We start from the raw sequence: 22,008 nt of genomic DNA on the forward strand, positions 1-22,008 counted from the left end.
CCGTATTGATGTGTAATTTTCTTACCCTCATGTAAGTCTCACAATATGTTGCTTCAGTAAATTTGCTGTGTTGAAGGAGTTGGTAAACGGCACGTTACATTTAGGGTGCAGCAAGACTATGGTGTGCAACACTAGTTTTGTAGTTTTCATGAACTATTTTTCCTTCAGTCAAATTTTCTATTTGTGTAAAGTTAAATATAGTCATATTTAATGTTTCCTAGCACAAACTAACTAGCAAATCAAGCCCTTCACACAGACTTAACACTTAATTCCCAGCAGCATACTGCACTTACTGATTACTTCAAACTATTACAGTAGCAACCACATCACAAGCCAATCATAGCACCGATGATCTGAAACACATATATAAATCTCACTGAACAAAAACTTAAACTTTTTTTTTGTACTTGGAGAATACGAGAGTGATTCCAGGGATGAAGGACTTCAATTACGTGGTTAGACTAGAGAAGCTGGGGTTGTTCTCCTTAGAGCAGAGAAGGTTGAGAGGAGATTCGATCGAGGTGTTCAAAATCATGAGGGATCTGGACAGAGTAGATAGAGAGAAACTGTACCCATTGGCAGAAGGGCCGAGAACCAGAGGGCACAGATTTAAGGTGATTGGCAAAAGAACCAAAGACGCCATGAGGAAACAAATTTACGCCGCGAGTGGTTAGGATCTGGAATGCACTGCCTGAAAGGGTGGTGGAGGCAGACTCGATCGTGGCTTTCAAGGGGAATTGGATAATTACCAGAAGCAAAAACATTTGCAGGGCTACGGGGAAAGGGTGGGAAGTGGGATTAGCTGAAGTGTGCTTGCAGAGACACAACATGGACTTGATGGGCTGAATGGCCTCCTTCTGTGCTGTAACCATTCTATGATTCTCAGAATGACTGCTTTTCAGCAGGACTTGTCTGGCTTTAAAATTGTCACGTATTTGCTGATGTGAGCAACTGTATTTCTTTTCAAAGGAACACTTGCCACAGAAATGAGTGTTGTGTCGTCCACTTCAATCGCAGTATCTGTGACTGACTCCACCACGACATCATCAAACTCTACTACATCAGTGGGACTACTGACCTCTCCGACAACTAAACTATCATTCACTTCAAATGAAGATCTGTCAAGTGGAAGCACTAACTCAACATCCAGTTCTGGCCTTGAGGGAACTTCAATGTTAATTACTAATTTGGTGCCCAATACAAGTCTTTCAACCAGCATCCCACCTATGTCAACATCCAATGAAACATCCTCTTTAACTGAGAAAAATGTGAGCACAACTGAAATGCAGACCTCTCTTTCGAATGCATCAGCTGTTACCACAAGCTCCCCAGTTAATAAGACTGGTACAATATCAAGTGCTCCAACAGCTCAAATGGTAACCACAACTGAGATGCCAACAAATGCTACAGTTAATGTCACCCAAACGTCAACAGTCCAGCACACCACCATTGCTGCCACACTTAATAATAATGCATCAACTAGTATGCCAGCTCCAAGTGGAGATACGAATATTACTGTGTCAACTGCAGTTTCCACAAATGAGACATCTACGGTGGTTACATCTAACATTACACTAACCAGCACATCTGCAACCACTGAAGCCAACACAAATGTTACAATGCTGGTGACCGTGCCGGTGAATGTTACCATGCCAACCACTGTTACAATGCTGGTAAATATTACCATGCCAACGACTGATACAATACCAATGAATGTTACCATGCCAACAACTGATGCAATGCCAACGAATGGTACAAGTGGGATGATGTCTCGGAGTACAGAAGTTTTCAATTCTAGCTGGTCCACGGCACAACCTCCAAAGACCTCAACAACACGGCCTGGAGGTAAGGTGCAAGCATTTTTGCTTCTGTTGATTTTGCTCCAGTGTTGTAAATAGCTAGAAAGCTGGCTTGTTAATTTGTAGTAAGTATTTAACTACACTTCATTTGTGTTATCAATAATTGTGCGATCCAATGGTAAGAATAGCAGTGTGGAAGGCCAAATAAATATAAGTAAGGCCAAATAAATATAAGTAAGACGGACTAAAGTTTTCCCATAGCTGATTATTGATCTAACTTCCTCTTGCCAGGTGTTTGTGCTCTCAAAGTTAAGCATTCATTATACCTTGACCTTGAATCTTATAGTCAACAATAATGACCTTAATTTCTACTCGGTTTATAGTAAACATCTCGAGTTGTAATGAAAACTTTACTGGCAACTACTGTGAGCAATCGACAACAATTTTGCCAGATGAAGCCTGAATGTGCAGCCTTTTGGATTGGGAAAAGTCCCAAGTATTCTAGTATGATGGGAAGGGGATGAATGGTGAACAATATTTTATTTTGAGAAAAGTAGTTGAAAATTAAAAATAAAAACTGGAAATACTCAGCAGGTCAGGCAGCATCTGTGGAGAGATAAACAGTTAACGTTTCCGGTCGATGACACTTTCAGAACTGGAAAAAGTTAGAGATGTAACAGGTTTTCAAGCAAGTGTCGGGGCAGGGAAAGAACAAAAGGGAACGTCTGTGAAAGGGTGGCAGGCAGGAGAAATTAAAAAACAAAAGGGTTGATGGTGCAAGGCAAAAGGAGATGGTAATGGGGCTAGATACCTGATCAAACACGAGAAAGCAATGAAGATGAACAAGGTAAAAGAGACCAATGGAATTCCTGTCTGAGTAGAGCAGAACTTCAAGGTGGGCATTACTGGAAGAACATATAAAAAGTAGTTAAAAATTAATGTTACCTTGCAATCTATGGAAGGCCTGTGAATATTAAAATCAGGGTCAATGCACGAATGAAGGAGAACATGCTGGCACTTTTTATAAACTAATCTTGCTTGGTTAATGGAAAGTGGAATGTTACTGTTGTGAATAGTTTCTGTTGTATAAATAGGCATCTGATTTATTTACAGATTTGAATACATCAGTTTTCCATCTTAGTAAAGCTGTTTGATTTTATGCTACAGGGTGATTTCTTTAGCCATTAGGTTAATTAGAACTGCTATTAATAAATTCTTCTTCATACTGAATGATCAGCATGGGGAATAAACTGCTAGATAGAGTAGTGGATGTAAAATCCTGGAACCATTTAAGAGACAATTGGAATGCTACAATGGGGGAACATTGGGATCTCTCTCTCTCTAGATAACATTCGCACCACACAAGTGACCGGCAATAACCGTCTCCAACAAGAGAACGTCTAACCAATGACATTAAGTGACATTGCCATCGTCTAATCCCCCACCATCAATATCCTGAGAGTCAACATAATCAGAATCTTAAATGGAACAGCCACTTAAAAACTGTGGCAACAAGAGCAGGTCAGAGGCTGGGTATTCTGCACCGAGTGACTCACCACCTGACTCCCCAAAGCCTTTCCACCATCTACAAGGCACAAGTCAGGAGTGTGATGGAATACTCTCCACTTGCCTAGATGAGTGCAGCTTCAACAACACTCAAGAAGCTTGACACCATCCAGGCAAAGCAAGTCACGTGATTGGCATCCCATCCACCACCTTAAACATTCACTCCCTCCACTACCGGCGCACCGTGGCTGCAGTGTGTACCATCTACAAGATGCACCATAGCAACTCACCAAGGCTTCTTTGACAGCACCTCCGCAAACCCACAACCTCTCCTACCTAGAAGGAAGGGCAGGTGGCCCATGGGAACACCCCCACCTCCAAGTTCCCCTCCAAGTCACACACTATCCTGAGTTGGAAATATATTGCAGTTACTTCATCATCACTGGGTCAAAATCCTAGAACTACCTCCCTAACAAGACTGCAGCAGTTCAAGAAGGCGTCTCACCACCACCTTCAAGGGCAATTGGGGATGGGCAATAAATGCTGACTTTGCCAGCAACGGCCACCTCCCGTGAATGAATTTTTAAAAATTCAAAAATGGGCTAAATGACCTCCTTCACCTATAATCTTGTGATCTTGAAAAACTTCTGCTTTCCCGAGTTATCCTCCTATGCAATTAATTACATGGCCTGCATTGTGTACATATATAGATTGTCCCCAGTGGTTCTTTCTAGCTTGTACACTAAGTAGTTGACCAGGTAAAATCTTTTCTTACAGAAGAGCCATGTGTTTGAGGCATACAAGTGTGTGGCCAGGAGTTGGCCCAGGTCTTTGATCAAGGCCTTGTGTAGGTTCAAGCTTATTCGATTCAGGCTTCAGCCAGTTCAGAATACAGAAGATAAATGAATGGTTTAAAATTTTGCATGGGAATCAGATTCTCCTCCTCGTATGATCAACAATAGCAACAACAACTTGTATTTATATAGCACCTTTTAACGTAGTAAAACATCCTAAGGCGCTTCGTAGGAGTGTTAGAAGACACAGCAAATAAATTTGACACCGAGCCACATAAGAAATTAGGGCAGGTGACCAAATGCTTGGTGAAAGAGGTAGGTTTTAAGGGGCATCTTAAAGGAGGAAAGAAAGGTTAAGGGAGGGAGTTCCAGAGCTTGGGGCCCAAGCAGCTGAAGGCAGGGACACCAATGGTTGAGCGATTATAATCAGGGATGCTCGAGGGCAGAATTTGAAGAGCGCAGATATCTCTAGGGTGGGGGGTTTGAATTCGAGGTGCTGCTTAACCGGGAGCTAATGTAGGTCAACAGTGAAGGGTCTGAGCTGGAGTTGGTGTAATAGTTGTCAGACTATCCCGTCATCTTGCAGTGGTCGTCAGCTTATAGATTTTTTTTAAATTTCTGTAACCATGACAATGCTGCAATTTAAATGTTTGCTAAAGCTTGAGAGCAAGATTACTTGCAGCACTTGTTATCCATTTTGCGATCAGCTCTAACTACAGCTGACAATGGGTTGCTCCGGGCTTGGGTAAATTTAAGTCCCATTGTTGAAATCCACTGAAGGTTATTGAAGTGTCCTACAATTACATTTGATAAATCCTGTAATAAAAGGTTGTAAGCTGTTATTTTTCTGCTAATCCAAAGCTTTTTATTATTTGTGTTCTGTAAATTTCAAACATCATGTGGTTGAGGTTTGTTTTGTTGTACGTTTGTTCTGCGAATAATACATGTTGACATTCCTATTTATTTTGGCTTCCAGATCACTGTGCAAATGCAATCTGTCCTCCAGGCAGTAAATGTGTGAATCTTTTTCTGTCGTTTGCCTGTCAATGTCCCCTTGGGTTCCATAATCAAGGAAATAACTGTGTACCAGGTAAAAAGACATTCTCGCGTTAGTTTTATGATGATGTACACCTCAAATGCTTGGCACATTTTTATACGGCGTGGCACCAGCTCCTGACACACTGGTCTCTCACAGCTGATGGGAAGCTTGCCAGGTTTTGCTAATGCTGGTGACCCAGAAGACTCTAATATAAAAGCAGCTTAAGATTTCACCTTGTTGGGAGAAGATTTAATGGTGCATTTGTATTATGGAGCGGCTTTCTCGAGTTGTTGTGCAGTAACTGGCTGCCATGCTCATTGCTGTCCTGCTCATGGATGCTTTATTTAAAACCAAGAAAGACTTGCATTTAAATAGCACCGTTTATGACCAATGGACATCTCGAGCTCTTTATAGCCAATGAAATACACTTTACAGCCAACAAAATACAAATGCATAAGCTTGTTCCCTTCATATTGCAGGACAGCTACTTCTTAGTTATTCTACAATACTCTGCACGGTGGATATTGACGATGTTCACTGATGAACAATTACACATGCCCTCATTCAGGCCATAAATTGTCCTCAATATACAGGCCAACAAGAGCAAAAGTGCTTCACTGAGCTGTATGTGGCGGTGGCTCCTTCAAGCCACTTCATATTTTTGCTTTGTGTGAGTCCGTGCCCATTCTTCCTGCACCATTGGACACTGGTTAAAGAGAGGAGGGGAGGGGAGAGAGAAACTTGAAGAAACCTCCCTCCTCCCCCCCCCCCCCCCGCCCCTTGACCAGGTGAAGAGTAACTAGAGAATGTGGATTAAATAAGGGCAATGGGTTTCCAAATAGTTTTTTAAAACTTCACAATCTGGTGTACACTTTTTTTTTTCTTGTGTATTTAATATTTTCTTCTATCCACTCGTCAAACTGAATTGCTGGTGTAATTTATTTGTTTCATGGGTTCATTGCTTAAGAATTCATAGCATCACATTGCTATTAACAACTAGTTGGTATATAAACCAAAGGTTTAACAATCACACTACACATTACCAGTTCATCCACTAGGCTCACAACTGCATACCTCATCGTGGATGACCTAGACTCAACTGACTGGGGTTTTATTGAGCCACTTATTGTGAACATCACGTGACTGGCTAAGCCACTCACAATGCAACAGCCCTACAAACCTGTGAGCATAATCTCAAGTGTATACATTACATAGGAAATAGGAGCCGGAGTAGGTCATCTGGCCTCTTTCCTCCCCCCCCCCCCCCCCCACTTGCCCTGAGCCTGCACTGTTGCAGTTGGTTTACCACTTGTGGAGAAATGCTGTCTTACCCCAATCTTAATTGCATTGAAATTAATGCTGGAAATCGTTACCTCTTCATACCTTCAGCATTAACTAGGCTCAGTAACCAAGTTCTCACCTTTTGAGTCAGAAGTTGGGGGTTCAAGGCCCTCTACAGACTGGAGTACACAATGTAGGGTGACACTTTAGTGCAACACTTACTGATGGATGCTGTCTTTCAAATTTAGTCTTTATCCCCACCTGAATAGGACCCGGCTCCTTATTCTCATTTCAAAGAGTAGCAAAATGCTGGTGTGTCACCCAACCTTCATCCTTCAACTAAGACCAACAAAATAGATTGGCTGCTGTGTTTGCCTTCATTTCAGAAGTGAATCATTGGCTGTAAAATGCTTTGGGCTAACCTGAGGGCAAGAAGGGTGCGATATAAATGCAAGTTTCAAAAAAAAAATTAAATGCATACTTGTGCCAGTTAAGGTTTTCCATTTTTACCATAGAAATGTTTGTATAATGCACTGTCTCCCAGTAACACATTTGCACTTCCACCACACACCATTTTGCCCGTTCCTTTGAGGGCATGCAGCCGATGTCCTTCCCTTCATTGTGCAATCATTTTCACTGGTGGTTAAATCATTATCATCATTATCATCATCATCATCATCATCATCATAGGCAGTCCCTCGAAATCAAGGAAGACTTACTTCCACTCTTAAAATGAGTCCTTAGGTGGCTGAACAGTCCAATACGAGAGCCACAGTCCCTGTCACAGGTGGGACAGATAGTCGTTGAGGGAAGGGGTGTGTGGGACAGATTTACCCCATGCTCTTTCCGCTGCCTGCGTTTGATTTCTGCATGCTCTCAGCGATGAGACTCGAGGTGCTCAGCGCCCTCCCGGATGCACTTCCTCCACTTAGGCCAGGGATTCCCAGGTGTCGGTGGGAATGTTGCACTTTATCAGGGAGGCTTTGAGGGTGTCCTTTGAAACGTTTCCTCTGCCCACCTTTGGCTCGTTTGCCGTGAAGGAGTTCCAAGTAGAGCACTAGCTTTGGGAGTCTCGTGTCTGGCATGCGAACAATGTGGCCTGCCCAGCGGAGCTGATCGAGTGTGGTCAGTGCTTCAATGGTGGGGATGTTGGCGTCCTTGACCAGGCCAACGTTGGTGCATCTGTCCTTCCAGGGGATTTGTAGGATCTTGCGGAGACATCGTTGGATAGTCCATGGCTGTGTTGTGCTGAATCACTTTTTGTTGCATGGAATGACCAGGTATTTTTAACTATCTTATCTATTTGTAGAGCATTTTCCTGCTCTACTGTTAGTGACTTTTTTTGGATTATTTTGGCTGACAAACTGAAAATGACAATAACAGGAATTCACAGCCCATAATATCTCTTTCCTCATGGATTCAAACCAGAGAACAGGAAGGCAATCTGTTGGCCTATGATTTTTATTGGTTCTATTGAATCCTTGTACCCATTGATTTGTTCAGGCAGGATAGTCAATATGCCAATATTTTATTTCTATCTCTCTTCTAGTGAGAAGCTTCCCTGGAGTCTTGCACTTAAAAAATGTCATTTTTATGTATGGCATGAATGAAATTAACTCTCAAGTATTCTTTGACACTGCAAACGAAATCGAGAAAGAGGTAAGTTACCATCCAACAAGTTTAACTCTGTTTTATTCATGCGTAGTCAACAACCACAGCTTGTATTTATATAGCGCCTTTAACATAGTAAAACGTCCCAAGTCGCTTTACAGTATTAATATAATATGAAAAAATTTGACACCAAGCCACATAAGGAGAAATTAGGGCAGAGGTGGGTTTTAAGGAGAGTTTTAAAGGTGGAAAGAGGCAGAGAGGTTTAGGTAGGGAATACCTGAGCTTAGGGCCTAGGGAACAGAAGGCACGACCACCAATGCTTGAGTGATTACAATCAGGGATGCTCATAGGCAGAATTAGAGGAGCAGAAATATCTTGCGGGGGGTGGGTGCTGAAGGAGATTAGAGATAGGGAGGGGTGAGGCCATGGAGAATTTTGAAATCGAGGTGTTGCTTAACCAGGAACCAATGTAAGTCAGCGAGCACAGGAATGATAGGTGAATGGGACTTGGTGCGTGTTAGGACACGGACAGCCAAGTTTAATCATGGCTAATGTAGCTGCTGCCTGCTCCACACAACCATTCAGATTAAAATTTGGCCAATGTCCATGGACATCTCCCTGGTAATTTGGGGGTGGATTGTTTTTCCTTCATGACGAGGAACTTCAAAGTTTAGTCCCAATTTAGGATCTTCTACAGTTGTGGAAGAGTCCCAAACTCTTCAGTCTGACCACTATCCTCCAGTGTGAGTTGGAGTGCTGCTTGTAGCTCACTTACTGTGTAATGATTGAAAACTTATGAAACTGACCCAAAAGTACTGTCTCGATGGGGAATCGTGAAAGCATGTGAATCGCATCCAGCATTGTCTTCAAATGCTGCTGTTAGCTGGCCTATCCTGGGCTAGTTAAATTCCATTAAGGGCACATCCTGCTGGATTTGTCATTGATCTATTGCCCAATAGTGCAAGTGTATAGTAAACTAGTGGAACCTTTGTTGTCGTGGCTGAATTGAATGGAGGAAGAGAAACTGATGCCTGGAATTAGTACTTTAAAAAAAAAGTGCTGTTTTTGCAATGTTTCCAAAATGCTGAGAAATGTACATTACCATGATTTTTTTTTAGCAGTAGGGTGACCTAGACTGTTCAAGTTCACTTTGATTTAATTGCATTTTTTTTTCCAAGGAGTTTTTATTTTTGATCTCTCTAGCTGACTATAACTTGTTTCAGTTTCCCCTGTTCTTGTGGTGCGTGTGTTCTCGCTCGCTTTCACCTCCCACCACCGCCACTGAACTTAACAATATGCAGCGTTGTAACATCAAAGCTTGTGAAAGACCTGTGAAAACTATTTTATTTGGGTGTGAAAATGCTCCTGCAGTCAGTCCTAAAGCTTCTTTTTGTTGTCTTCCCTATTGTAATTAGGTGAAGGGTTTTTTCAAAAACGACCGTTTCCACTACCAATCTGTTGTTCGGAAGCTTGAGTAAGTATCCACACTTAATCTCGAACCTCAAAATGTTGGGTAACTCTGACCGTGCTAAATCCTGCCTTCAGCTTGAAAGTGCATGCAGGCCTCTGTAGATGGACTAATAAAAGCGGTCACCAACGCAAGAATCCGCTCAACAATTGGCCCTTTTAAGGCACCACTAATATAAGAAACATATGGTCCAATCAAACTAAAAGATGCTCCACATAAGCAAATAAAGTTCCAACCAAAGCAAAGGGAGCTGTCCCAAATAAATCGCAATGTTGCTAACAGTGACACTCTATACCCTGCGCTACCTACACATCGTGACCGTGGAAGCTGAGCATTGAGACCCTTGGAGGTTTGAGTACAACACCGGCCAGTACTGATTCCCTGTGTGTTTATGGCTTCTTTCATTTCCATTGTTCAGGTTATTCACTTCAAGTTCTTATCTGTTCCTCTTTTTAAGGCAAACAGCTATTGTCCTTAGATTGTTCAAACAAATATTCAGGTTCTGCTCCAATGGTTTAATACTGTAACGTAAAACTGATCAATGAACTGATTCAATACTTTGAAGTGATGTTTGAGTAGATGCATGCTGTGAAGCTATGCGCATAACAAGAATGCAATAGTGGGAATGTAACTGGGGGAGATGTTGGCCTTTAAGGAACTATAAATTTGATTGAGGTCTATGCTCAACTGCAGTACACAATCCAGGAGTGTTTCAATTATATTGTTGGCCTGGGTGTGGCTTGTATATACAGTTCAACATGTTCATACAAATCATCGGAGTTCTGTTAGTCAGTGCATAATTTTGCATAGGTTTGCTGGGTGTTTATCATGCCTCAACATGAAGGCCTCCACCCTGATGTGCACAGTACATCATGCCTGCAGCCTGCCATGTGGAATTTGGGGGCACAGCTTGCTGCAGGTGCTTAAGTTGAATATGTGGAGAATTCTGGAGCGAGTACTGAAGTTTAAACAGTGCACCTCCTTCTGTAGACGGAAGAATTGTACACTTGACATTATATGCAAGTGGTAATCAAAACTGTCAAACTACCGGTTCCTCTGTGCATTAGGAGGGATCAGAAATCCAGGCTTTTAAAATGGTGCCTTTCCTTTCTAATTCCTTCAAATTTTGCACGCCAACGTGATGGAGTAAACTGCTAAGCCACTTGGTACAGGTGAGCTTGCTTGTAAATTGAAATGTCAGCCTTCCATTTTTTTCAGCTGAATAGTCAATTTGTTTCGAGCAGCCTTTTATTTTTAATGCAAAGTGGTCAGCAAAGTCTGGTTTTCAGTGACTTGTTTCCATCCTTTGGTATTGTGGGGTTGGCGGCAAAATCTAAATCGGACCACTAATTCAAAGTCATCGTGGTCTCAAAATGAAGTCCATTTGCACCGGCAAAGAAAGTTGGATCTGGTCCCAGGAGCTGCAGAATCAGGGACTTTCGAGATTGTTAATGCCTTCCAATGCTGCTTCAGAGAGAATGAAGGTAAAACTGGCCCAAACCAGGAATGTGTTCACTTGTGCAAGAAAGTCGAGTTATATATGACCAGTGTAGTTTGGCTCGGAGCCTGGAGCTGGGGCCTGGTCCGAAAAAGGCATGGGCATTCATCCAAGTTCTGATCATTCATGTCAGAGCTGGGACTGGAGCTCTCGTCATAATGTGTATATATAAAACAGACAGTGCCTCCAAATAAGTATTAGGGAAGAAAACTAATAATAAATACAAGATGTAATGCAATTTAAATAAAAAACTGATGGTGGTCAGATATGACAGCTAATTATAAACTGAAGGGGGGAAAAAAACGGCAAATGTATTGCAACTGGCAACCAAGGGACTGCTTCCAATCTGGTAAACTGGGTGTGGCTTCCATTGCTGATCCCAGATCCATTGCATCTAAACACAGAACTAGTAAAAGGACAGGTGCTAGAATATTATGGGAGCAAATGAGTGTTGAAATGTTCACTCTCTATCTTGCATGCGTTGCTCTCGCTTGCAGTCTCTCTCTCTCTCTCCTTGTTTCCCCTCCAACCCAAAGAACACAGTTTAATGTTAAAGATCACACAATAATTGAAATAATTTGTCTTGATACAAATTCTAAGCCTAAATTTGGGCTTGACAAAAGTTGTATGCAAGTCTTGGGCAAAATGTTGTCTTCAAGTGGGGAAACTTGGTTCTGTTATCCCACCTTGCCCTCTGTACCTCTGCCATGTTTTTCAAGCTTCTCTATTGCTGACCCTTGCAATGACTTCAGATCAAACCATGCATTTGCATTCAGATTCTGAATGTCTACGGTTGTCCAGATGGGCTGCAAGTATCATTGAGTTAAAATGAACATCTGTCTGAGCTGCAGCATGTACAGGGTTCGGAATTGGAATATCTCAAAATTTTGATAAATTTGTGTAAGCAGAATTGATTAGCAAGCTGAAGCCTTAATCTGTAGCCCGGTAGATGCTACAAGCAATGAGCTGACTGTAAATGAGCCTTTTGTATGCTATTGCACATTCTCATTTGCTTTACTTTGTCTTTTCAGGAAGGGGAGTGTCAATGCCTTTATAGACAACATTTTTGCACTTTCTTCCAATGCAACAGAGGAATCTGTCATCGCAAGTATCAAAAATGGCATCAAAAATTGTGACACCTGTAAACTAGTGTCCGATTTGGACAGTTATCATGGTGAGTGTTCTGCGGAGCCCTGAAGTTGAAGTCCAATAATGCAGCAGTGTACATTCTATCACTTGTGAAACTACCTAGACAATTGAAAGAGAGCTGATCGTCATGATCAAAGAGCACTTACTTGTGGGCATTAGGGGCATATTTTGGCAACCAGTTTAGTATTCTAAAGTAGAAGTAGGTCGTTCTCTTTCTACCCCCACCTCTCCTCGAGCACACTTTCCAAGGACTGGAAAGAAAGATTGTGCCCACTGTTCCAATTTATCACCATTTTCTTTTCCACTCAGTTGGTTAACAAGGCTTTACATTGTCTTTGCTATATTCATTGCCATCAGCTATGTCTGGACTAGAAAGAAAGACTTCCATTTATATGGCACCTTTCATGACCAGTGGACGTCTCAAAGTGCTTTACGGCCAATGAAGTACTTTTGGAGTGTAGTCACTGTGTAATGTGGGAAACGCATCAGCCAATTTGCGCACAGCAAGCTCCCACAAACAGCAGTGTGACTCTCTCTTTTTGTTATGTCGATTTGAGGGATAAATATTGGTCAGGACACTGGGAATAACTCCCCTGGTGCTCTTCGAAATAGTGCCGTGGGATCTTTTACGTCCACTTGAGCGGAGAGATGGGGCCTCGGTTTAACGTCTCATCCAAAGGACCGTGCAGCACTCCCTCAGCATTGCACTGGAGTGTCAACCTAGATTTATGCGCTCAAGTTCCTGGAGTAGGACGAACCCACAATCCTCTGACTCCGAGGCGAATGTGCTATCCACTGAGCCACAGCCGACACTATTACATTGAAGTTGTCAGCCATGCTTCTCAATAATGTTTGGAAAAGTTGCCTGCTTTGCCTCAAACTGGCTACATTACCCGAGTTAAATTGCATTCCTGCTGTTACTTACACACAAAGTAAAAGCTCAATAAATTCATTTTGGCTTTTAACAAAATAGCTGCAATCTTTCAATTGACTATGTCCATGAGTCCTGCCACTGAGGACTGAACCCTTTTATAAGTTTCCAACATCAGTTACTGGAATAGTTTTGTTGCAGCTGTTTTGTGGTGCCTTATTTGTGAACTGCAATGCAGAAGAAAATAAACCTAAATGACAGCAAAACGTTTTGGGACATTTACAAAGCCAACTGCATTGGTAATGCAACAACAATTTGCATTCATATAGTGCCTTTTAATGTCGTAAAACGTCCTAAAGCGCTTCACAGGAGCGTTGTTAAACTGAGCCACATAAGGAGATATTAGTGCGGATGACCAAAAGCTTGGTCAAAGAGGTAGGTTTTAAGGAGCATTTTAAAGAAGGCAGAGAGGTTTGGGAGGGAATGCCAGAGCTTGGGACCTAGCCAGCTGAAAGCATGGCCACCAATGGTAGAGCAATTAAAATCGACGGTGCACAAGAGGCCAGAATTGGAGAAGCGCAACGACCTCAGAGAATTGTCGGCAATGTTCCCTTTAAGCTGTGCGGCCCCATGGCAGCACAGCCGGCTCACCAGCTTTTCAGTGGAGGAAAATCTGCACACGTGCAGTATTTTGATTGGGCCGTGTAGCCCCCCTAAAAAATTTACGGGATAATTAGACTGGAGAAGGCTACAGAGATAGGAAGGGGAGAGGCCATGGAGGGATTTGAAAACCAGGATAAAATTTGAGACATTGCTGGACCGGGAGCCAATGTAGGTCAGCGAGCACAGGGGTGATGGGTGAATGCGAGTTACAATACAAGCAGCCAAGCTTTGGATGAGCTCAGGTTTGTGGAGGCCGGCCAGGAGAATGTTGCACTTTTTGGCTTGTTTCATTCTTTGCTCTGTACTTAGTTTGGAAAAGTTTTAATTTTGTTGAGTGGGGAAACTAGGAACTGCAGACCAAGAGGCATCCATTTATTACAACAACTTGCATTCATAAAGCGCCTTTAACGTAGTAAAACATTTACAGGCCTGGGATGCTCTCGAGTTTAGAAGGAGCGGTGATCCTATTGAAATATATAAGATACTGAGGAGGCTCGACAAGGTAGATGCAGAGAGAATGTTTCAACTTGTGGTGGAATCTAGAACTAGGGGACACAGTTTAAGAATAAGGGATCACCTCATTTAGAACAGAGATGAGGAGGAATTTCTTCTGAGGGTCGTGAATCTGTGGAATTCTCTGCCCCAGAGAGCGCTGGAGGCTGGATCATTGAATATAATTAAGGCGGAGATAGACACATTTTTGAATGTTAAGAGAGTAATGGGTTATGGGGAGCGGGCAGTGAAGTGGGAGCTGAGTCCATGATCAGATCAGCCATGATCTTATTGAATGGCGGAGCAGGCTCGAGAGGCCAAGTGGCCTACTCCTGCTCCTATTTCTTATGTGTGGTCATTGGGTTTTTAATTTTGGGGAGTATGAGGGTGACAACCAGAGTGCGATTAAATCTGCATTAATGTATCCTGCCCACAATTTATGTTCTTTCATATTGGCCATTGCTATTTAACTCCTAGGAATTTACCCACAGGCAAAATGATGGCTATGTGACTTTGCCAGTGGGGTAAATGCATCATCGCCCCAACCCGCTTAATCTTCTTCGCTGCCATGCTCCACCTCATACTCAACAAGCTCCCCGCTAGAGTGGAACTAAACTACAGAACTAGTGGGAAGCTGTTCAAACTTCGCCGTCTCCAGGCCAGGTCCAAGACCACCCCACCTCTGTCGTCGAGCTACAGTATGCGGACGACGCCTGAACTCCAGGACATGGTCGACGTATTCACTGAGGCGTACGAAAGCATGAGCCTTACGCTAAACATCCGTAAGACAAAGGTCCTCCACCAGCCTGTCCTCGCCACACAGCACTGCCCCCCCAGTCATCAAGATCCGCTGCATGGCTCTGGACACTATTGATCATTTCCCATACCTCGGGAGTCTCTTATCAACATTGATGAGGAGATTCAACACCGTCTCCAGTGTGCCAGCGCAGCCTTCGGCTGCCTGAGGAAAAGAATCTTCAAAGACCAGGCCCTCAAATCTACCACCAAACCAAGCTCATGGTTTACAGGGCTATAGTAATACCCATCCTCCTGTGTGGCTCAGAGACATGGACCATGTACAGTAGATAACAAGTCGCTGGAGAAATACATTAGCGTCCTCGACCAGGCCAACATCCCCAGCATTGAAGCACTGACCACACTTGACCAGCTCCGCTGGGCAGGCCCCATTGTCCGCATGCCAGACACGAGACTTCCAAAGCAAGCTCTCTACTCTGAACTCCTTCATGGCAAACTAGCCAAAGGTGGACAGAGGAAATGTTACAAGGACACCCTCAAAGCCTCCCTGATAAAGTGCAACATCCCCACCGGTACCTGGGAGTCCCTGGCCAAAGACGGCAAGCACAGGCAGCGGAAAAAATGTGCAGCAAACCTGTCCCACCCTCACTGACTCTCTGTCCTGCCTGTGGCAGGGACTGTGGCTCTCGTATTGGACTGTTCAGCCACCTAAGGACTCACTTTGAGTGGAAGCAAGTCTTCCTCGATTCCGAGGGACTGCCAATGATGATGATGAAATGTAAAACATGGATGAATTATTGGCTGTAGTTTGTAGCATTCTATGAAGCAGCACTGCTTTTAGTATTTTGGACTTGCCTGGCCAACATTTCAGGCACAGAAACTAGAATACCTCTGATGGTAAAATCTGCAGTAAGACCATTGGAATGTGTTGAGATTCATTTAAGACTCTTTTTCAACGGGGGGGGGGGGGGCTGAAAGACAAACTGATTAGCACAATGCAGTGAGACAGAGAGTGGCAAATGGGCTGAGATGCACACAAACAGGTTCCTGAAACAGAGTGTTGGAAGCAAAGATCAACAGACACACAGGTGCAGAAAGAGGGAGACGAGCACTCTGACTGCTGTTTGGAGGTGTTAAATTAGAGTGTGAGCAGACCTACTGCACTGAAATTCCTGTGACTATTGTGAGAATTACATTTTCTCATGGGTGACCGTGTCTGATTGCAGTTTTGAAATCTATCCCAACCATCATTTTGGTGGCAATTGCCTCACTGGTGCCATTAGATGTCATTCATAACACCCCGACTACACAAGATTAGAATGATTTAGAAGCATTTAATTATGTATCCTTCCTAGGAGTCTTCAAAAGATGTGAAAGTTGTGGAATAGCCCATGAATACTGCCATGTATTGAATTTACAACCCCACACAGCCCCCTTTAGTAAATTCTTTAAGGCACAGGTACTTGCTGTGCACAGCATTTGAAGATCAAACTTTGCTCAATCATGTGTGTAATGATCGGTGCACTCCATGTTGCTTCCCTTGCCATTCGTGGCCTGTGCAGTGCAGAGGTCTTGCAATGGGCAGCAATTTTCAACAGTTGATAAGACAGGGAGTGAGGTAGTCCATCATTTTTGCCAGCTTTTCCATCAGATGATGCAATGGAAATGAACTTTGCCAGCTGTGAAAGGCGAAAGAAAATGGGTACATTTGAAGCAGAGAATGAGGATATTTTTTTAAGAAAGTAAAACTTTAATGACCGGGAAATGGAAATGTTTTTTCTTAAACCAGGATCTAAACTTTAGGACCAAGACAATAGCTTTAAGTTCTTGCTTTCTATTCTGAACATGGTAATTGTAACACGTGTTTTTGATTTTGTTTCTCGTGTTGTATTCAGTTGTGTTTTTTTTCTGCTGGGGGGAGCGGGGGTTAAATGATCTCGACTCTAATGTAGTAACTCCAGAATAGGTCATCCAAACCAAAAGATATCCGCTGTAAGTTGTGGTGTGGCCTCTGTAAAACCAGTGAAGTGGTATTGGCACCAAAGCTAATTGTAAAGCTTGCATGCTAATGTTTTCCACTTCAATTCTTTTATTGAACTGGCCAAGATATAAAGAATGCCTGTTGGCAGTTTGATTAGCCCTCGTGCTGCTTTTGAGGTGAAAATGTATGTTTTTTTTAAATGAATTTCTGTATTTAGTTATTGGAGAATTTTGCCTTTGGTGACGTGATGCAATGTTATGTTAACCACAATTGACTCATTTTAATAGGTCGGAAATAAATTAGAAAAGATTTGTGTGTGCATGTGCATTCCAATGAGATGTGCTGATCCAGTGTCACTGCTGTTTACAGCCACGTTCCCTTGAGGTTTTTGATTTGCCTGAAAATCAAGGGAACAGTTGGAACAAAGTGGGAGAAACTCTGCTGTGAGCAGAATTCTTCCAAATTCCAAACAATACTGAAACAAAATGGAAGCAAATGCCTTGTAACTGATTTTTCTTTTCCTTCTGGTTTCTCTTTCTCCCCCCTCCCCCACCCTCCCTGAAAGGTGAAAGCCTATGCAGTCCGAACTATTGTGATATGAGCACTTCTAGATGCAAAGCGAACAATGGAATTGCTACCTGTAACTGTCTGCCTGGTTACTACAAGTTTGCTGCTTCTGATCGAAGCTGTAAAGGTACGTGACAACTGCCTAATGAAACAACCTTTGTGCGTGTGTTTTTTTAAAGTAGATTTACAACAACAACTTGCATTTATATAGTAGCAAAACGTCCCAAAGTGCTTCACAGGAGCGTTAGCAAACAAAATTGGACACACAGATTTGCATTTATATAGCGCCTTTCACGTCTACCGGATGTTTCAAAGCGCTTTATAGCCAATGAAGTATTTTTGGAGCGTAGTAGGAAACGTGGCTGCCAATTTGCGCACAAGCAAGCTCCCACAAACAGCAATGTGATGATCTGTGTTTGTTATGTTGATTTGAGGGGTAAATATTGGCCAGGACACCGGGGATAACTCCCCTGCTCTTCTTCGAAATAGTGTCATGGGATCTTTTACGTCCACTTGAGAGCAGACGAGGCCTCGGTTTAACATTTCATGCAAAAGACAGCACCTCCGACAGGGCAGCGCTCCCTCAGCACTGCATTGGAGTGTCAGTCTAGATTTGTGTGCTTGGATCCCTGCAGTTCTGACTCGGAGGCTGCATAAGGATTACTAGGGCAGATGACTAAAAGCTTGGTCAAAGAGAGAGGTTTTAAGGAATGTTGTAATGGGAGAGAGAGGGAGAGATGGAGAGGTTTAGGGTGGGAATTCCAGAGCTGAAGGGCCTAGGCTACTGAAAGCACAGCCGCTGGTGATGGAGTGATTAAAATTGGGGATGTGCAAGAAGCCAGAATTGGAGGAGCGCAGATATCTGAGGGTTGTCTGGCTGGAGCAGATTAGAGATAGGGATGGGCGAGACTTTGCAAACATTGCAAACAATGAGTGTAGTCTTAAAAATATAAAGTGTAATGAATCTCCTTTTGTAATTGTCTGTTAGACATTGCGAATGTGGTCCATCAACTTTTGAGCCCAAATCTGTCAACTGTTTGAGAGTTCCTGTTCTAACTCGTTCTGTATTTGAAGTGATGTCACTTGTTTTTCAAGTTACTGCTGAAAATACAATATTAAACTGCGAATTCTCACAGCCAGCGGGGAGGAACCATTGTAGGCTTTAACCGTTGGTCATTGAGACCAAATGAACACCAGTGGGGTCTTGAAGAGTTGAAAAGCCAAGTAACTCACCCATGTCCCTGTGGAAACATTCACCTATTTCCACATTGTGAGAGCTAATGATTTGATTGTCATACTCAACAACAACTTGTATTTACACAGCGCCTTTAACATAGTAAAATGCCCCAAGGCGCTTCACAGGAGTGTTACAAGACAATAAATAAATAAATTTGACACTGAGCCATCTAAGACGAAATTAGAGCAGGTGACCAAAAGCTTGGTCAAAGAGGCAAGTTTTAAGGAGCATCTTAAAGGAGGAAAGAGAGGTTTAGGGAGAGAGTTCCAAAGCTTAGGACCTAGTTAGCTGACGGCAGGGCCACTGATGGTTGAGCAGTTATAATTATAACTGAATTATAACAGTTCTAACTGAACTTCATTGTGTGGGATTGCACATTCAGCTGTACGATTTGTTAGAATCATAGTCATAGAATGGTTACAGCACAGAAGGAGGCCATTCAGCCTGTTGAACCCGTGCCGGCTTTCTGCAAGAGCACTTTAGCTAGTCCCACTCCCCCGTTCTTTCACCCTGCAAATTGTTGCTACCAACCAATCAGTGTGGTGCCAATCACTTTTGTGATGCAATGCACATCTATGGTGATCTGTTAGTAGATGTTGCATTAGTGATGACCCACTTCTGCCAGTGCCAACCTGAAACCAGCCCCTAATCAGTGTATTGTAATTGATGTATTGGCATACTCCTCCACTGTGCCGTCCCCTATTGGTACATGTTGCTAGAACCTTTATTTCAGAATATTTTTAGAAACTCATTCATAGAAGTTACAACAAGCAACTGGGGAATGCGGCCCCATTATCCTCCACACAAGCAGTAATCCTAATCACATTTACCTGTTGCTTTTCCATATCCCTTTAAACCCTTTTCCTTCATCCACTTATCCAATCTAATCGTGAATGTTGATTTTGTTTCTGCCGCAACTCCAAAGAACTCTACTAGTGTCTGTGGCCTTTCATTCTCTGCCCGTGTAAGATTTGGATCACAGGTCACGCACAGATTAGCCAAAGGGTCTTGGGAGTTGTAAGACATTTTATTAAAGAGCTACAGTTTTAAGCATCATCAGATACTAGATGTGATTTGAGATAGATACAGTAGACATACAACCTGTACAACTCTCCTTTCTAACACATGACTGGAATCCTTCTATCATCAGCTATGGCAAACTGCTGAGATCATCATCATAGGCAGTCCCTCTGAGTCGAGGATGACTTGCTTCCACTCTAAAAGAGAGTTCTCAGATGACTGAAGAGCCTAATGCGGGACCTACAGTCTTTGCCACAGGTGGGGCAGACAGTGGTTGAAGGAAAGGGTGGGTGGGGCGCTGGGTTGAAGCACGCTCCTTCCGCTGTGTACACTTGGTTTCTGCTTGCTCTTGGCGATGAGACTCGAGGTGCTCAGCACCCTCCCGGATGCTCGTCCTCCATTTTGGGTGGTCTTGGGGCCCAGGGATTCCCAGGTGCCGGTGGGGATGTTGCACTTTATCAAGGAGCCTTTGAGGATGTCCTTGAAGCATTTCCACTTGGAGCTCGCTTGCTGTGTCAAAGCTCCGAGTAGAGCGCTTGTTTTAGGAGTCTCGTGTCGGGCATGCGGACGATGTGGCCCGCCCAACGGAGCTGATCGAGTGTGGTCAATGCTTTGATGCTGGGGATATTGGCCTGAGCGAGAACACTGGCATTGGTGCATCTATCCTGCCAATGGATTTACAGGATCTTGCGGAGGCAGAGCTGATGATACTTCTCCAGCATTTTGAGGTGTCTCGTGTATATAGTCCATGTCACTGAGCCATATAGAAGGACAGGTATCACCACCGCTGAGCTAGGGAACCAGTAACAGACTAATATCTTCCAATCTTACACACTTCAACTACTGGAAACAGTTTGCTTCTATCTATCCTGTCCCATCCTTTCATCATTTTAAACACCATCACCCTATAATATGCATTATTGTAACAAAAAAAGTCCCATTTTTTTTTGAAGTCTTCGCATTTGGGGTCTGTATTGGTAATCAGCCATGTGGAATTTTGAGATGGTTAAGGTGATTTATGTTTCAGCCAGGTTGCCAGTATGGTGCCATTTACACCTGCATAACTCTGTTTAAAAAGACTTCTGAGAACTGTATGTCCGGTCTCCAGAAGTCCTTGGACCCCATTGGTACAACTCCAGCAGTCCTCCATCTTCTAGAGTTTGTTTTACTTTGGGAAATATATCCTTTTATTTACGATGTGGACCAGGGGATCTGCCCAAGTTGCGATCCAAGTGAACACCTGTTCAGTAAATGTAAGCTTGCTGGGTCCTACTTTTGATGGGATACCATTTTCCTCTGTGTACTTTACTTTTCTAAAAATATTGGTATGAATGTACCCTTTGAGCCAGCCTTTCTGGATTGTTGATGGTGCTTTTTATAATGGTGGTTTTAAAAAGTATACATAGTTTACATTGGTGTCTTTATTGGACTTAATGCTGGTATAAGCAGGACACCAGTTGAAATGTGCAAGCATTATTTGGACACAATCGACTTATGGACTTTTCTTTTTACAACAGCTTGTCCAACTGGATTCAAACTTGAAAATGGAGCATGTGTAAAGTAAGTTGGTTCATTACAAAGTGCTCGAGTAGATCCTTTTATTTGTGTCTGTTGCCATCTTTATTTCCCATTAATTCTGCACCTGGCATTTGATTCCAGACCTTCCCACTATGAATAAAATGATTTAAAAAAAAAAAAAATGATGCACAGGAAAATACTCTTGATAGCCCTCTGCTACACCATTGATGCTCCTCGTACCCATGCCCATCATCAGGATGAGGTGATCCGATTGATGCGAATTCTGGGCAGTTTTGTGGATTTGAGCTATTTGTGATATAAAGACACTTTTACATTACATTTTTAACTACCGGTTTTGGTCAGGAGTCTGTCTCCGTACGTGTACTGGATTCTACTTTTAACGTGGAGACCCAAAGAGCCTGTGTGTGGGGTCAGCTCCCCATATTCACGTAACTAAATCCAACCGCCTTTCCTGATAGGTAGAACCCAGGTTTTTTTATCCTGGCACTGTGACTTGTTTACACTAGAGTGCAACCAGTGGAGGGATGTGTAGCTCTCTGCTGTGTAAAATTCCCTCCGTGTACTACCAAGAAGCTGTGGTCTCCAGTAAAGGTCTGATGATCCTGTAATTAAAGAAATCGCATGCATTGCTCCAGATGGGGGTGTGCCTTTTTTAAATGGGTGAAGTCTGAGATGAATTTGGCTGAAATCCTATTCCCAAGTGTGGGAAAGTGTGCTGTGAATCTACACTCTGC

At 43.0% G+C, this 22,008-nt stretch overlaps 1 protein-coding gene across 1 annotated transcript in view; it reads left to right on the plus strand.

Moving 5' to 3' along the window:
• Positions 1-22,008, plus strand: part of LOC139233603 (protein HEG) — an 83,201-nt gene that overhangs the window by 50,191 nt on the left and 11,002 nt on the right. The window contains exons 2-8 of the mRNA XM_070864007.1: positions 970-1,845; positions 5,076-5,189; positions 7,969-8,078; positions 9,449-9,507; positions 12,031-12,173; positions 17,477-17,605; positions 21,253-21,295. Of these exons, the coding sequence (XP_070720108.1) occupies positions 970-1,845; positions 5,076-5,189; positions 7,969-8,078; positions 9,449-9,507; positions 12,031-12,173; positions 17,477-17,605; positions 21,253-21,295 (1,474 nt within the window). The remainder of the gene's footprint in view (positions 1-969; positions 1,846-5,075; positions 5,190-7,968; positions 8,079-9,448; positions 9,508-12,030; positions 12,174-17,476; positions 17,606-21,252; positions 21,296-22,008) is intronic.

The sequence above is a fragment of the Pristiophorus japonicus genome, chromosome 21, assembly GCF_044704955.1.
Source record: "Pristiophorus japonicus isolate sPriJap1 chromosome 21, sPriJap1.hap1, whole genome shotgun sequence".
Classification (NCBI taxonomy): domain Eukaryota; kingdom Metazoa; phylum Chordata; class Chondrichthyes; family Pristiophoridae; genus Pristiophorus; species Pristiophorus japonicus.